Source organism: Crocodylus porosus, unplaced genomic scaffold, assembly GCF_001723895.1.
Source record: "Crocodylus porosus isolate Cpor-Errol unplaced genomic scaffold, CroPor_comp1, whole genome shotgun sequence".
Taxonomy (NCBI): Eukaryota; Metazoa; Chordata; order Crocodylia; family Crocodylidae; genus Crocodylus; species Crocodylus porosus.
The window spans coordinates 69435250-69452242 of record NW_017728949.1 but is presented as its reverse complement, the minus strand read 5'-3'; the positions used below and the strand labels follow the sequence as shown (position 1 = coordinate 69452242).

General features: G+C 39.5%; 1 protein-coding gene across 1 annotated transcript in view; it reads right to left on the bottom strand.

Annotated features, from left to right (window-relative positions):
* Window positions 1–2179: 2179 nt before the first annotated feature.
* THSD7B (thrombospondin type 1 domain containing 7B) overlaps window positions 2180–16993 on the bottom strand; it is a 549335-nt gene continuing 534521 nt past the window's right edge. Inside the window, exons 21-27 of the mRNA XM_019554526.1 lie at window positions 15190–15349; window positions 14459–14632; window positions 14261–14356; window positions 12249–12331; window positions 10980–11172; window positions 6414–6501; window positions 2180–4063 (exon numbers count right to left, since the gene is read on the bottom strand). Coding sequence (XP_019410071.1) covers window positions 3982–4063; window positions 6414–6501; window positions 10980–11172; window positions 12249–12331; window positions 14261–14356; window positions 14459–14632; window positions 15190–15349 — 876 coding nt within the window. The 3' untranslated portion in view covers window positions 2180–3981. The remainder of the gene's footprint in view (window positions 4064–6413; window positions 6502–10979; window positions 11173–12248; window positions 12332–14260; window positions 14357–14458; window positions 14633–15189; window positions 15350–16993) is intronic.

Below are 16993 nucleotides of genomic sequence, written 5' to 3'. Positions count from 1 at the left end.
CTCCTTGGAGGTGAATCCCATCCTCCATCCTTTGTAGGCTTTCCTTTTTAGCTGCAGGAGTTAATTGGTTACAAACCTCCTGAATACCTATAGTGTATATGGTTAGGGAAGTCCTGTTTCCAAAGCAATTTTCTGCAGTGATCTGTTTACTATATACAGTATGGGCATCATGGGTTGCCTGGACCAGCTCATACAATACAGGTGAACTGAGGGAAAATCAACAATTACAACTAATCTCTCCTATCAATAGCTCGACTTTCTGTGTTAACATTTCATCCACTGCAATAAATACAATGATCGTCTTCAGAGGGTGCTACTATTTGTGGTTGAAAAACAAGGACGTATAATTGAAAAACAGCATATTCATTGGAGGTCAATGATCACTCCAGTAAAATAGCGTGTTAAAGAACTGGGCTAGTTTCTGCCAGCTTATTGCAAGGGCAATGACTGCTTTGCGGGCATTACTTTTTTAACACTTAATTTCCCACTCTGCTTACTTCTCAGGAGCTCATTTAATTATGTTTGTTCTCTCACTCTCCGCTAAGAGCCATTCTCTGCACACTATATTCATCCAAATAACTATTGTAAGATCTGGTATTAGTATTTCCATTCAACTACTCCCAGGGGTGGAGCTAGGATTTTGGAAAGGGGAATATAGATGGTATAGTACTTTATCACATAACCGAACACCTCTTTTTCTCCATCTAAAAGAGAAACCAGCAGCCTTACTAATATGCTAGAACCTAGCACTATATTATTTACTTTAAGATCAAGGCAAAACCAAACATAACTTTTTTGGAATGTGCACTAATTGAAAGATTAAATATTAAGTTTAAAAAAAGCAACAAACTAAACAAAAATAGTAAAAAATATATAACTTTCAGTCTGTAGTCATTATAGTTACCCCAGATATGAGCTTGAGCTAAAATTAGTCTGCATGGATGTGAAATAGGAGACATTACCAAGAATGACGAACAGATAGCAGAATTACAAAACATAAAATAGCTTGATTAGTGGAACACCAAGACTATTAAAAACAAGAGTGGTCTGTTAACACCCGAGGAGTGATGAGAGACAAGCAGGAACAAGGTAAACCAATTGACTCACTGAATAGAAATGCCATTACCCCTTCTGGATTGAGCAGGAAGTAAAGGGTGGGTGCAGCAACACCGCTGCACCCTCACCTCCAGATCTGCCTTTTACCATCTCAGACAAATATCTGTCTACACTTAAAAACTTCCAGTGATGGATATTCCACAATCTTTCTATAGGAGGGCTACTTACCCCTGGTCTGTGGGCCAGATCCTGCCTGCAGAGCCATATAATTAGGCCTGCAGTTTTCCCTCTGGGTCCAAAAATTTGGTGGAGGCAAGCAGTGGCAGTATTAATTGCTGCTCCCTTGCTGCCAAATTTCTGCACCTGTGGAGAGCGCTATGAACCAGACAGTCTGGCCCTGCATGCCAGATTGACTAATTTGGGACCTAATCTGGACTGTGGACTGGCCATGCACCACTCACTCAACCCATGAGGCCAAAAGCTTGAGGACCACTGCTCTATATAGTCTATATATACTGCCTCATCACCCTCATAGGTAGAAAGCTCTTCCTAATAGCTAAATTAAATTCATTTTGTTACAATCTACATTACTTCTTGCACTGTCCCCTGGTGACAAAGAGAACATGGGACTGCCATCCTCTTTATAACAGCCTTTTTTATATTTAAAGACTGTTATCCAAATCACCTGTTAGTCTTGTTTTCTCTAGACTAAATAACCCCAATTCTTTCAGCTTATCCTCATATGTCATGTTTACTAGACCTCTAATCATTTTTGTTGCTCTCTTCTGGATTCTTCAGTTTATCGACATTGAAGTTGTTGTGTGTTGCCCAAAACTACATATGCTACTCCAGGGGAATACTCAGCAGTGGTGAAAAAGTTGGAAGAATACTGTTCTACTGTAAATAATAATTAATTTCCAAGTAATGGAGTCTGTTTTCAACCTCTGCAGTAGTATGGAAGACAGTAGTAGTAGAGTTGGTCCAAAATTTCTGTCCAAACTATTTCTGTTGTGTTTTCAACTTTTGTTTTCTTGTAAAGGCTGAAAGTTGCCCAAAGCCAAGGCAACTGGTTTAAGATAAGCTCCTGCTTTACCCCATGGGAAGTTGTAGTTCATACCTATCACACTCCCATTCTCCACTACTGATACAACAACTTCTATGATGAACCAAGGCCATGCGACTCCCATGATGCACTACAATATTTGAGTGATAGTGAAACCCATGGTGGATGATATACTTTGGCTAGGGAAACAATGAACCTAAACCATAATTCACATGCATTACCACAACAGCATGAACCAAAATATTTAATATCCCACTTAAATATCCCCGTTTTCAGCTGGAAATATTGGGTTTCTAATTTTTGACCATTCGTTTTATGTAAATTAAATTTAAAAGCAAGTTTATTGTATTTATCAACACTTTCCATGAATAAACAAATCTTCATTTTCCACTCTAGTAGGCAGAATGTGACCAGTCATAAGCTGAAGTGTAACAAACTTGAAAATATGTAGCAGTACAGAATTTGTCACTTTATTATATTCTTAATGATTAAAAAATGAAGTTATCAAATATCAAAAAGCATTGTATGAAGTGATTCATTATGAAATGTGTTCTGGTCTAAACATTATTGGAATAAACTGTAGAGCTGTGTTACTGTTTTCTACTTTACTTCAATATTTTGCTGTACAAATCTGCAGTTACTTTCCACTTTTTTTTTCTCTGCAATATTTTCCCAGTTAATCTCTACAGCATAAGAAAAGGAAGATCACTCAAAATAATCAGGGCTTAAAAAATTGGAGGCAGAGTAAAATGAGTCTTTAAGACACATTTAATTGAAAATACCAGCAGCAATATTCTTGCTCTGTTTAGCATTTTATTTGCTTATGAGTACAAGTCAATACCACAAGATGGCACTTTCTTACTTGCTACACATACTATTACAAACACTTATCTTCTTCAAATGTTCCCAGATGTTTAGAATATGTCACTTTCCAATGTTTTTAAACATTAAACAAACAAGACCTTCTACAAACAGCATTTGTGTTAGATGTATATTAAATGAGGTCAGATAATTAAATTCAAAAAAAGAATATATAAATATTTCAGATAAGAAAATTTAAATACAAAAGGAGAGTTTGTATTAATTAAACTGAATAACATTTTAAAATGGCCAAAATGTATCTACATGGTTTAAGTTAATTTAAAATACTTTATTTTAAAATAATCAAGTCTTCTAGCCATTCATCAAAACATCTATCTACTCATTTCTTTAAAAAACATATTTAATTATAAACCATCTATGCCACTTCATGTGCTCTAAAATTTAAACAATCCTTATTCTGTCCCATTGATGGAAATGAAGCAAAATCATATTCCAGGATAGAAAACAGGACAAGAAGGCATTAACTTTAAAAACCCAGAGAATTCCAGATATTTCAACACATTCATCTTTGCAGTTCTCAAAATACATGATCCAGCTTTATAGTCTTTTGAACCAAATGTAAACACTAGAAAACTCATTGTTGAAATACGTGAAGAGTAAAGAATCCTGCACTAATATAGTGCATACCGATGCAGTGTCAAACTTGTCATTTACAGTGAATGTCACATTTTCTGCAGGATTGTCATGCTTTCCTTAGTTAATGCTTACTAAAGTCTGTAGAATTTCTTTTTTTATTATTATTCCCATTGTCAAAACAGGAAGAAATGAATTTTCCAGTTCCTTGGGAGAGATTTCACAAATCTGAAAGTCGTTGACTCCATTTTTTAAAATAAACCAAAGGCAAAATGCTAAATTTGCAATATTAATATTCTGCCCAATATATTACACATCAAGAGATTCCTCAAAAAAACTGAGAAGTCTGAAAGTTACAAAAGAGAAAGCAGTTAAGGCAGCTGATGTCTAAATTTGGACTTTTTTTGTTACATGTCTATGTCTCCATCATATGCTAAAGTCAGGGGTTTCTGTTGTGGAGGAGGACTGTGATGCTGTTTTGGTTTCTTGCTGAAAGGAAAATGAAAACAATCTTTTGAAAACCAATGCAAGTTGACATATTAAGTGCAACTTTAAAAAACTTTACATTCTACCTATTTCCATTTGAAAATTACATAAAACTGAAAATACCAAGGATACATTTAAGAAAGCAAGTATGGAGCTGTATCCCTTACTCAGGTAAAACTCCCACATGGAATCACTGTGTGAGGTAGGAATGCAAATTAAGGTGTATCTATTAGGGGTGTGCGAAGTGGGCCCTATTTGATTTGGATTCGGCTTGAATCAGAGACAGTAATTCAATTCGTTGACTCAGATCACTGTCCCTGATTCGATTCGGCCGAATCTGAAGATTCGATGCTGATTTACAGAAGCAGCGATTCAGACACAGACACAGATTAAAAATTTTTTTCTACATACCTTGAGGTAGCAGGCGTGGCTTATGATTACTGCAATGCTGGGGCGTATGGACCATCCCACAGGACTGCACGGAGACCCTCCATGTGCTCGGCGGTGAATCCAGAAGTGGACTGGAAGTAATTCCAGTGCACTTCTGGATCTGCCAAGGAGTGTGGTAGGGCCCCCAGCCCCGTGCCTCCCTGTCTCAGTGATCAGCCACAGGGGAACCCATGAGGCACCAGTCACCGAGATGGGTGGGAGGGGGCTCACGCACTCCCCAGCAGACCTGGAAGTGGACCGAAAGTACTTCTGGTCCACTACTAGGCCTGCTGCCAAGCATGCTGGGGAGCCCCCGTGCTTCTGTGAGATACTCCATTCTGCCTAGCATTGCAGCATTCACATGTCCCCATTACATAAAGGTATGTAGAAAAAACATTTAAAGCTGTCTCTAAGTCCAAATCTCCGAACCTTTCCAAATGTCTCTGAATCAATTCAGAGGGTTTCGATTCAATTGAGAGAGATTAAAGGGGCCTCTGATTTGATTTGGATCCAGAAATTTGGCTACCAAATTAAGTTGAATCTCCCTCAAATCAAATCAGGGACTGAAGCTTCACACAGCCCTAATATCTATCTAATTATCTTTATTCTTGACCATCAGTAGATAAATAAAAAATAAAGAGTGACTACGCCAGACAGAAAAACTGAACCATGTCAATATGGAAACCATTTTGCCTTGATCTCAGATATTCTCATTTCTTTCTTCTCCCTGAATTGCACAAAGGGAGAATTATTTATTGTTACGAAGAAAGCACATCTTTTCCATCTTATTCTTCAAAGGACGCCATAAAATTATATCATATTCCCAAGAAACTAGATGCTTACATTTTGAGGTAATGAATAATGGGTAGTTATGGCTTTGAAAAATAAGTAGTTGGAACAAAAATTCCTAAACAACATTCACATATCCTATTTTAATATACAGTATATGTGCCTATAGCAGAAAACAGAACAAGAAAAATATTTATGAGATATTTTCTGCAATGGTCATAGTAGAATATTCAGGAAGGAGTTAGGGCTCCCCAACTCTGTGCTATAGATAAGAGTAGGTTGGACACTGCTCAGACTTGTGGCAGCAACGTGGCTCCCAAGGGATAATACATTCTCCTCTGGTACCCTGCCTATCCAAGAAATGTAAGAGTAGCTTTGTTTGCCCTGTATTTCTAGGAACAATTAATGGCTCTTAATTTTGCCTTTTTTAGATAAAATAAAAAAAATTGCTAACTTTAAGTGCCCATGGTTCCATCCAGTTCTGTCTCTAATAATGGCATGAAAGATAAAAGTTCCCTGCTCCAATAATGCACATAAATCAGCCATATAACGTCGAATATAAAGAGAATAGTGCCTTGGGAGCACGTTGGGGCCCCAGCAGAAGTCTGCATACATATTAATAGTCATAAAATAAGTCTGTCCCTATCAAACAGAGCCATGGTACATGTCAGTGATCACACTGGCACAGAAAATACATTCTAGTGAAATCTAAATTACTGTAACACAGTGGTTGGCAACATTTTTAGGCTGCAGGATAGAAATACCCAGTTCATGTTAGAGAATAGTGGGCACTGGGACTCAGCTGCTGCTGCTTCTTGGGGCAGCACAGGGAAGGCATCCACTGCTACTATTTTTCTCCATGGTGGCATGGGAAAGGGACTACTGCTGAAGCTTCATATCTACAGGCTGCATCAGATGGATCCATAGGCAGGATCCAGCCTGCAGGCTGCAGGTTGCCAACCTCTGTTTTAGTACATGAACCAAACTACTGTAGTACAACAGACTACATTTGAATCTGCCTATACTCATTTATAGTTGAGTATCATTGCCTATATTTATCTAAATGGTTTTGACTGTGATGCATTTGGCTTTATCATGCTTTTTAGATTATTTGGACTCTTTAGAAAGTACTTACCAAACAAGATAGGATGTAAAAATCCCCAAAATCAAGATGAGAAAACCACCAGCTGATACTCCATACACCCATATTTTAAGTCTGCCATCTATTGAAAGTGGAAGGGCAAAAAGGGAAAGGAGTGTTTACAAATCAGTCATTAAGTTTTATTTTATTAACACTTTAATAAGGCTATATATAGCAGCAACAATTGCATAGTTGTTGTGTAGCATGTAGGAACAATATTAATGGGAAATGGACATTACAAGGAAACCAATAAGCTGAGAATTTTTATGCAGTTTCTGCAAAATTAAAATTTTCTGATGGAAAATCAGAAGTTTATGATTTTTCTGATGGAACAGCAAAATAAAATATTTCATTTCAGGCCAGTTGTCCTAGATAAAACCATGTTGCAGTCTTTTTTCTGGTTGACCTGCTGCAGTACATCATGGGAGCTACAGTCAAATCAGGAAACTAGCCGCCCATAGAGGAGAAAATAGGTGTATGAAGTATTTGAGCTATAGTAGTGAAGAGAAACAATGGCAGCTCAGACAAATTCAGTTTGGTGGAGAGCTGACCCCAGTAATATCAGACTATCTCAAAGAGCTCACCATGTTTAACCTATGGAAAGGCAAGCCTAGGATCAATATAACCACTCTCTGAGACCTACTGGTGGGGGGAAAGGAAGAAGAAGGGTTAAACACTAGGGAGGGTAAAGAGCTATTTAAGAAACAAGCAAATGTTGGTTGTGAATAAATGGGTCTAAATTTTCCACAAATCAATTAAAGTAGAAATCAGAAAAGATCTTTAATCATCAGAAGAGTGGTGTTCAGGAACTCTTTTCAACAGAAGCAATGGAGGCAAGTAGAAGGAAGTACCATTCTTTGCCTGATTAATGAGCTTCTGCTGTTTGTCTCCTGTATAAATGCAACAGAGAATTTGGTCTCATATTGTATGCATTTTTATTTAAGCCCATCTTTACCTGAGGAACATCTTTTTACATGAATTAGATCACCCATGGTATGGTATTAACAAAAAGTACATAGTAGTGTTAGAGGGATTTTGTAGCTGTAATGGTCCAGGAATTTTACAAGAAGCAAGGCTTTCTTAGGGTGATGTCTTTTGTTGGACCAATTGCACAGTTGGGATAGAGTTAGACAAGCTTCTGAATGCAAGACATTCTTTATCAGGCCAAAAGCAGATCTGTGTGCTTATACAAAAAACTTTTGGGAGACAAACAACAAACTTTTAAAGTTGTGATAAAATTTAATTGTCTATATGCTAAACAGAGATCCTCAAGCTGGAACTGAGATTATGTACAGAGATACAGATTGCAAGACAGATGTGTTGGTACTTAGCAGGATCCTATATATGGTTGCTAGGTAGTAGCTCACACACCTAGCATACCAGGTCATTCATTTGTTGTTTCACAATATATTTTCTACGTACTGATTTAGTATTAAAATAATACCGTGCTTTATAAAAACTAGCTGGTTACTCTTTCGTTCCATGACTGTCCCAGAGAGAACACAGAGGCCATGTTCAGAGGAGCATGGCCATGCCATATGCATCTGTGGCACCACATCCTGCACATTCAGGTGTTCCCCATGCTGCTACCTTGCAGCGTGTGTAGGGGGCAGGGGAGGAGTTGACTCTGGGAGATCCCAGGGTCAAAAAGCCCATGCGGAAAAAAAGCAGGGGTGTGCACATGGCAGCAGCACGTGCCACCCAAGGCCAGAGCCTGGCCCACCTGAGCCATGCTCTGGCTGCCAATCAGAAGCTGCAGAAACGCCAAAACTGCAGCTCCCTAAGGATCCCAGGTCCCCAGGTAAGGCTGTTGGGGCCAACACAGTTGCTGGCCCCAACCTCCCCTATCCCATCTGGGGCAACCTGCCACAGACCAGAGGGCATGTGACATGGGTGTTCCCTGGGTACTGGCTGTGCCACTGCTTCTTTTCCTGGAAGAAACAAACATCAGTGTTTGTGCGGACATGGCCAGCAAGTCCAACACTTGAGCTGAGGTTGAGCCTGATACAGATATTGAGGGACTGCAGCCCTAAATGCTGGCATTCAGAAAAGGCCATGTAGGTCCACGTCCATGAAAAACGATGGGCTGGAGGCCTGACACTTGAAAAGAATAACTTAGAAGAGGCTCTAATGTGTCAAAGGTATTTAAGCCCAAACTGACATAATTCTTGGTATATATTATATACACTTTTGGATGACGGGTCTGATCTTAAGCCCACTAAGTTTAACGGCCTTTGGATAAGTCATGTTAGATCAGATATACTCTGTAGAGAGGATAACTATTAAAGGGAAGTCATACATGTAAATATAACAACAAAGCTGGGATCTTAATCATAGGGATCAAGACACTGAGGTAGCCTTAGCTTTACCTCACATATCATAATATAATCTTTCATTACATTTTTCCAGACTTGTATGATCATCACAAAGTAACTGGAAACACAAGAAGTGCAATATACCACAATGAACAGAAATGATCACTCCGGGGATTTTAGTGGCGAGGGAACAGTCAATTTCACTGTGGGAAACTTGAAATATCTATCAAAATACCCATTTTCCTGTTGCATCTTTATTGTTTGTAGGATTATAAGAAAGTAGGGCTGGAAGGGACCTTGCAAGGTCATCTAGTCCAGCCTCCTGCTCAAGGCAGGATCATCTCTGACCAAACGATCCCAGCCAAGAATCTGTCCAACCCACTCTTGAAATTTTCCAAGGATGGAGATTCCATAACTTCACTAGGTAGCCTGTTCCAATGTTTAATCACCCTCATAGTCAGCAAGTTCCTCCTAATCTCCAACCTGAATTTCTTTTGCTGCAGCTTGAGGCTATTGCTCTTAGTCCTGTCTCTGCTAGCCATAGAGAAAAGCTCATCCATCTTCTTCCCCTCTATAATCACCCTTCAAATACTTGAAAACTGTTATCAGATCTCAGCCTTCTTGGCTTTAGACTAAATAACCCTGACTCTTTCATCCTTTCTTCACCATAACTCAGGCTTCCAAGGTCTCTAATGATTTTTGGCACTCTCGGTGAGCTCTTTATAATCTATTGATGTCCTTCTTGAAGTGTGAAATCCAAAACTGGACATGGTACTCCAGGTAAGGCCTAAACCGTGCTGAATAGAGCAGAAGAATCACTTCCTTTGATACTCAAATAACACTCCTGTTAACACAACACAGTATATACTCTTAGCCTTTTTTGCAACTGTTGGCTCAGATTCAGCTTGTAACCCCCAGGGCCTTCTCTGAAGCATTGCAACCTAGCCAGTCTTGTTCCAGTCTGTATTTCTACATCCAATTATTCTATCCCAAGTGCAGGACTTTACACATGTCCTTGCTGAATTTCATCTATTGATTTCACATCATGCTTCCAATCTATCCAGGTCATTCTGGATCCTAGACCTACCCTCCAGAGCATCTGCAACTCCACCCAACTTGGTGTTATCAGCAAATTTACTAAGCATGCACTCAGTCATCATCCAAATATTTAATGAAGATGTAAACAATACCGGAGCTAGGACAGACCGCTGGGGAACCCCATTTGTTACTTCCCCACAATTACACATTGAGCCACTGAGGACTACTGGTTAAGCATGTATTTCCTAGCCTGTATTTTTTTAGCTTGCTAATGAGAGTGTCAAAAGTCTCACTAAAGTCAAGACACATTACATCACACGAAACTATTCTTGTAACATTGGTTTAAAGTGGGGAAAAATAAAAGCAAAAACTAAAAGACTGTGAAGTCTGTGAGGTGGGAAAGAAGAGAACAATTTGGGATAGACAAGATTAAGTATTTATTACTACAAAGCCCTTATTTCTGCTGGTTTCCCATTTGGGAGCTACACAGACTCAAACTGAGTTGTTCCAGATATATTATTCCCCCAGAAGATTGGTTATATTATTTCAGATAAAGAACAGCTTTCACATTGGTAACCACTTGCTCTTCATTTGAAGTGAATAGGAGTTTTATACAAGCACAGCTTTGTGCCAGACTGATACCCTTATTTCAGAACAGCCCTAGAGAAAGTTACTGGATTCCTCACTATAAGTGATAGCAATCTAATATATTATATTTTTACTTGGTTTAACTTTCATAATCTTTTCTTTGAATTCACCAACTTTTTCATATCCTTTCAAAACCTGACAACACATGAGTCATCACATCAACCTTTTCCCCATCACGAAACCCTTAAGAAGCCTTCTGCTCTAAGACTTTTCAAATTACTAGTAATATAATACATCTCTCCCTGGCACCAAGTATGACACGTGCAAGAACATCACAAGACAGCAGGAACAAGAATTCCAAAGAACTCCAAAAGTTCCAGCTGGTGATGCTTTTCCAAAATATTATTACTTGGTCGAAGCAAAATGTTCTTACTTTCAACATAATGTCATGATTATGGTGCATTTTAAACTGAAGGAACAAAAGTGACCATAAAACTGTCACGGTAGTCTCTCAGTTTCAGCTTTCTGTTTTTATGCATCACAAAATATACACCTTCCTTCTTAGACATGTTTTAAAGAAAAGTTATTCCATTCGCATTCAATGTAATTTTTTTTTTACCTGTATTAAAAAGCTGAATAGACCATCCTTTGAAAATGTCATGCATTTTTGAATTGACAGGTTTATTCTTTCCAGCTATGGTTTTGACATCTGCTTTCTTATCTTCTAAACCTGGTACCTTCATGCAGTAGTCCAGGAAACCATTTGATCTCATTATTTCTGTATATCCTCTCTCACAACCACAGACTCCACTCTAGGCAACAAAATGCATTTAATATTAAAATGAATAGTACAATCTGTCCGTACAGTACAACTTCCAAGCAGACCATGTTGAAGCTATGGGCTAGACAGTGCATGTATATTTACCATGTTAACCCCACACCAAACCAAATCAGGTGTGTAAGAAATCAGTGCCTAAGTTCTCAGGAAAACCGAACGAATTAAAGGAAAAACCCAATAAAAAAATGGAGTTACCACTGAAAAACTAGTGGTAACTTAAAAGAAAAAAACCAAAACCCATGGAAACATTTTCAAACTCAGATGTTTAAAGTTAGGCATTATGTTTTGACCCAAGCTACTGAAGTCAATAAAAAAACTTTTCACTTTATTACAGCTGGCTTCAGATGAAACTTAGACAAACCATTCCCATTTACTTCAGTCTTCCTTTTCCTTCATACAGCTACGCAAAAAACTATACTATTGCCTGATGTCTGTGCTTGTCCTCTATTCTCTGGCTCTCATTAGCACAAAATAAATCAAGGCTGTTCCTCTTGAAAAACATCATGGCATGCACTGTTCCACAGTTGCACATCACACTGTCTTTCATTTTCATTTGTGTTATGGGTAATTGCCACATCCCTTGTAAAGTTTTGATGGTTTGCCATAATCCACACCTTACATGGCATGGTGAAATCAGGTGGATTATCTGTGAGGTATATGATCAAGTCTTGATGCTTGACTCCTTTTACCACCACCTCCACTGCTCACCTAAGGCAGTCACAAACACTCTGTATATAGCTGATCTGTATCTGTATGTCAACTGGCAATGGCAGCTAAAGAAAACTTAACCATGCCAAAGACTGACAAGAGCTCTAAAATAAAAGTAAATTGAAAAAAATGTAATGCTGGCTACTAAACTGAGCTTTGTACATGTCAAGGACAAGCCTAATTCTCCCTTTTCATAAAGTTAATTCCTGATACAGCCTCTAGGTGGGGTCATGTGCACACCAAACTATTTTAGAGGGGCTAAGATGATTTGAAGATGTTAAAGATAATTTAATAGACTTCACGGTGTTAAGTCTTACAATGCATTCTGTAGCATCCAATTACCTGAGTGCAATAGGAGAACGGTTTTCTGCATGCTGGACTGCAGTGCCAGGTTTCAGCAGGTTTGGTCTGAACTGAACAACCTCCTGCAAAAGAAATCCTCTTCACCAAGTACTTTCAAGGATATGTTACAACATTTTTGACAAAGATTAATGCTCAGCTCACTGAAGTTGAGAAGTTTTTCATTGCTTATTTTATCTACTTATACACTTTTTGATGGAACTCATTAGCATAATATCTGTAGGCATCATATTAATTAATTTATCTTAACAAGACAGGAATTATTATCATAACTATCTTGCCAATGGGGAACAGAGCCATGCAGAGATTAAGTGACTTCCCCAGGGCTACATAGGAAGTTGGTGTCACACCCAGGGTGAAAAATTCAGATGACCTGATGCCCACACTAATAGTTTATCCCTCCATGGGTAAAGCATTCCCTTTTTGGACCCTATGAACTTTCATGTGCATATTTAAAAGGTGAATCATCTCCTCTAATTATGTAGCTGTCTTTACATCTATGTTTTAAATGACATTAAAATATATATCTTTATAAATAGGAGTGAGTGGAAAAGTATAGGTTGTAGTTCCTGGTTCATCATTTATATAATGGAAAGACCTGTGAATGGGCTGTGAAAACCCTGCATTGGCCAAGGCACTCAGCCTGGAACTGCTGACCAAGCGGTATGCCTTTTAATAACAGAGGGAGAAGTTGTAAATGGTGTGAGCAGTAAAAGTGGAGGGGTGAGTTAATGAAGCTCCCTGGTAAAAAGAATTGAAGGAAAACTGCAGAATCTGATACCCCTCCCACGCAGATGATCTCTCCTTCTCCCTCTGTATTATGTAAAACTTGCACTGATAATGAAAACACAGGCTCAGCCTTCTCAGGTCATTGCAATCAGATTGTATGCATGTTTGACCACCGGGTAAACACAGAGATGACTCAGCCAGAAAATCTCATTTCTGTAATGTATGTGCTGACGACATGAGAAGAAAGTTGGTGAACTTAATTGTTTAAATTTAAACACATGGTATTATATATAAAAAAAACACCTAACTCGACAATCCAAATTGTGCTTTGAGCAAATATCAGATAATTAGTGTACTGTACTGTACTGTACTTTCATCCTTCATGGGTGAAGATGGCCACATCCAGTGGGGAAGGGGAGGGAAGAAGAGAGAAAAGAAGTGAGAAAGAAAAAGGGAAGGAGAACCAATGCTCCGTTCTGGATTTGGGACATACAGCATGGACGGTCGTGAGTGATTTGCTCCCATGACTCTCCGTTGATGCTGAAACTTTTTAGGGATACCTTCAGGGTGTCTTTGTACCATTTCTTTGGTGTGCTGCAAAAGTGTACTCCGTTTGACAGTTTGCCATAGAAGACTTTGATTGAGAGCGCGCATTGACTTTGATTGAGAGCGCGCTGACCCCTTTCCAGTCACAAATGGCATCAAGCAGGGCTGTGTGCTCGCACCTACCCTCTTCAGCATGGTATTCTCTGCTATGCTGTTGGACACCTTCCAAGATGATGACCCTGGTATACGGATCAGGTACCATTTTGACAGAGACATCTTCAACCTGCGCAGACTCCGAGTGAGCTCCGAAGTCCAGAGAGCCGCGCTTCGTGACTTCCTCTGTGTGTTATGCACAGGCTCACAGGCAGACGTGCAACAATCCATGGACCTACTTTCATCAGCCTGTGACAACTTTGGACTCACTATTAACACGGAGAAGACTGAAGTGATGTTTCAACCTGCACCTAGCACAACACCCCAGGAGCCACACATCTCAGTTAGAGGCCACCAACTGTCGATGGTCGACAAGTTTGCCTATCTAGGCAGCACACTGTCCCGTGCTGTCCTGCACATTAATTAGTGTACAGATATCAGATAACAGATGTTTTTCTTCCAAAATTTCACATACTTGCATAATCTCTTTCAAATTTCCTTCTCAGGCTAAACATAATCATTTAGAGATAAGCTTTCACTTTGTGTGCTGGGCTGTGCAAACATACCTGTCACATTCATCCCATCTGATCGCTGACACCACACGGTGCGTTCATTCTCTCTCCAAAGACTGGTTTTCCATGAATAGTTATAACATTTCCCTCCTACAATTTAAACAAATCAACAGCAAGTAATCCACGCATTACTATAAAAGGCATATACGTTCTCATCTAATAGAGTAAAACAAAGGGCTGTCACTTCAATACCTGAACAAGGCCGTGTCTCTATCACTTGTTCAGGACAGCTCTCTTGGTTTTGTAAAGACTGTATGATAAATGCTCTTGATCGAGACTGGCGACCAACAGTCTCAAAGCTCCTGCCATCAATGCATGTTAGTTCACACGAGCTCCATTCTGACCATTCTGTCAAATGGCAATCACCTATCAATCCAAGGAATAAAATCCTGTTACCAAAGGGAGACAGTCTCAAAGAAGAGTTTAAAAGTGTCCAACCACCAAGGGAGTCAGAAAATAACAGTGGTATAACCCAATAATACAGTTCCTTTTGTGTCATCTTGAAACAGCATCTTATCTTCAAAACATAAATATAAAGGTAAACCCCTTTGAAATGATTTAGAACTAATCAGCTGAGTGCGAAGCTGCTCCATAGAAGTACATTTTATTACTGTCAGCTTCACCTTCCTCATACGTTGCTGTATCATCTTAGATTAGATCAAAAGCTGTTTGTGTAATGTGTCTCTGTATTAGACCAACGGGCACCTGATCCTGACCACCAGCTTCTGAATGTTACCCTAAAGAAAATAATAAGCAATAGTCTGACTTATCTATAGGATGACACGGTATTACAACATCATCCCAACGACGTGACTGTTCAACGTATAAGGTATGGCTTATAAGGTATCTGGTATGGCTTCTTCTAACCCAAGAAGAAGCCATACCAGATAGGTTTTCCAGTGCACAGCCTCCGAAGAACTCACCTGGGCAAGGCACTGAACACGATAGTTGTAGCGCATTGTCTTTAGAAGGCAACTCTCCACATAATGCACCTTCTACTTGTTTGGATGTACCAGAGGGAGAAGCATCATGTACGACACATGCGAGATTGCGAACTTGGAACCCGTCACCACATTTTCCACTCTATGAGAGGGAAAAGAAATACATGCTGCTGATATAAAAGCAACCAGATAAAGATAAAAACAAGTTTATATAGCAGCTATCACTTGGAAATATCTCAAGGTGCTTTTCAGACCGTGCGTTACTTTGCACCAGCTGCTGGCTGGCACAACCCACTATGTTGCCAGTTGAGGTGGGGTGGATATAAAGAGACCTCGTACTTCTGTGCAGCTGCAGTGCTTGTTGGGGAGCAGGGTCATACAGAGCTGACGGGTCTATTCAGCTGAGTGTACTACATGCCTACAGTGAGGAAAACAATGCATTTGCTTCCTTTGCACTCCTGCAATATCCAGAAGGCATTCTGCGGAGTTGAAGGTCTCAAGCAGAATTCTTTTAGCAGCTTCTCCTGAGATGGTGCGGCTCCACACGGTGCTACTGTTCACGTGATCAAGCATTATGTATAGAAAATCACTGCACTCAGCACTAGCATGTAAGCACATCTGGGCTAGAATAGATTACGGTTCTTAAACATCTGTGTGACAATCCAAACAGGTTGGAACAGTGAGGAAGGAAGAATGCAATACTCCAATGACTCTTCAGGAGGGATTCAAGCACGTGGAACGTAATGACTGGAACAAGCATTTGTCTTGAAAAAGCGGTATGTCTCAAATTCATATTTTCAGACACTCGGGCCCTTTCCCAATTAGCTGAGTTTGGGACCTCCCAGGCTTTGTATCAGGAAGGGGGGCCAATATAGAAGAAAATAGCTTTTATTGGGAGTATTTACGATTAAAAGAAATTAATTTAATGGTCACAAAAGGTGTCTAACTCACAGCACTGAAAATCCTCAATTTGATATGTAAAGGGCACCGGCTAGAAAACAATATGTAGAGGTTTGCTTTTAGGAATTGGCTTGTAGGTAAAGTAGATATTTCATTAAAACAATGGTTTAGGAGAATGGCAAGGGTTATCTGATTTCTAAAAGCCTGTTTGTCACAGTTTCACAGCTTTCAGGGAAGACAGGGTGTCTGAGGCCAACGGATATACACATCTTGGGAAACTGAAAACATCCAAACTTTATTTTCAAAATAGTCATAGGCCTGGCTCCAGGGCTATAGTGCCCACTTGTAAAAACCCTTGGGATTTCTGGTTTCAAATGAAATGACCAAATGAAGGCATGTGCATGTGATAGATTTATGAAATAGGACTTTGGCTGACAAAACAGAACATGGCCAGTATGACAACCACAGGAAGACCAAGCAACGATGGCCAAAGATGAAGAGTCATCGGAGGAGAAAGACTACAACTGGAGTAGTTTTCAAAACAACACACTGGCAGTTGGCATCCGCCACCGACTTCAAAGGCTGCTGACATTGGCCATTGAAGCAAAGAACCTCAAGGTGGCATTTATGTTCCAGCTGGGCGCACTGCTCACCTTGTGTATATTCTGGGCACTGGAGAATTTGGGTAATGTATGTTGTAATCATCTTGCTTGTTTTATCTGCATTTATCTTATTTCCTATCATTGTGTATCAATAAAATTTGCCCAGTATCAACTGGGTGAGTTGTGGTCAGCCTGAAAGGTGGTGCTTGCCTGGAACACAGTATTGGGGCTGGGTTGAGAATACAGTGCCATCAATAGGGATGTGGAATGCACATTTCCAGACA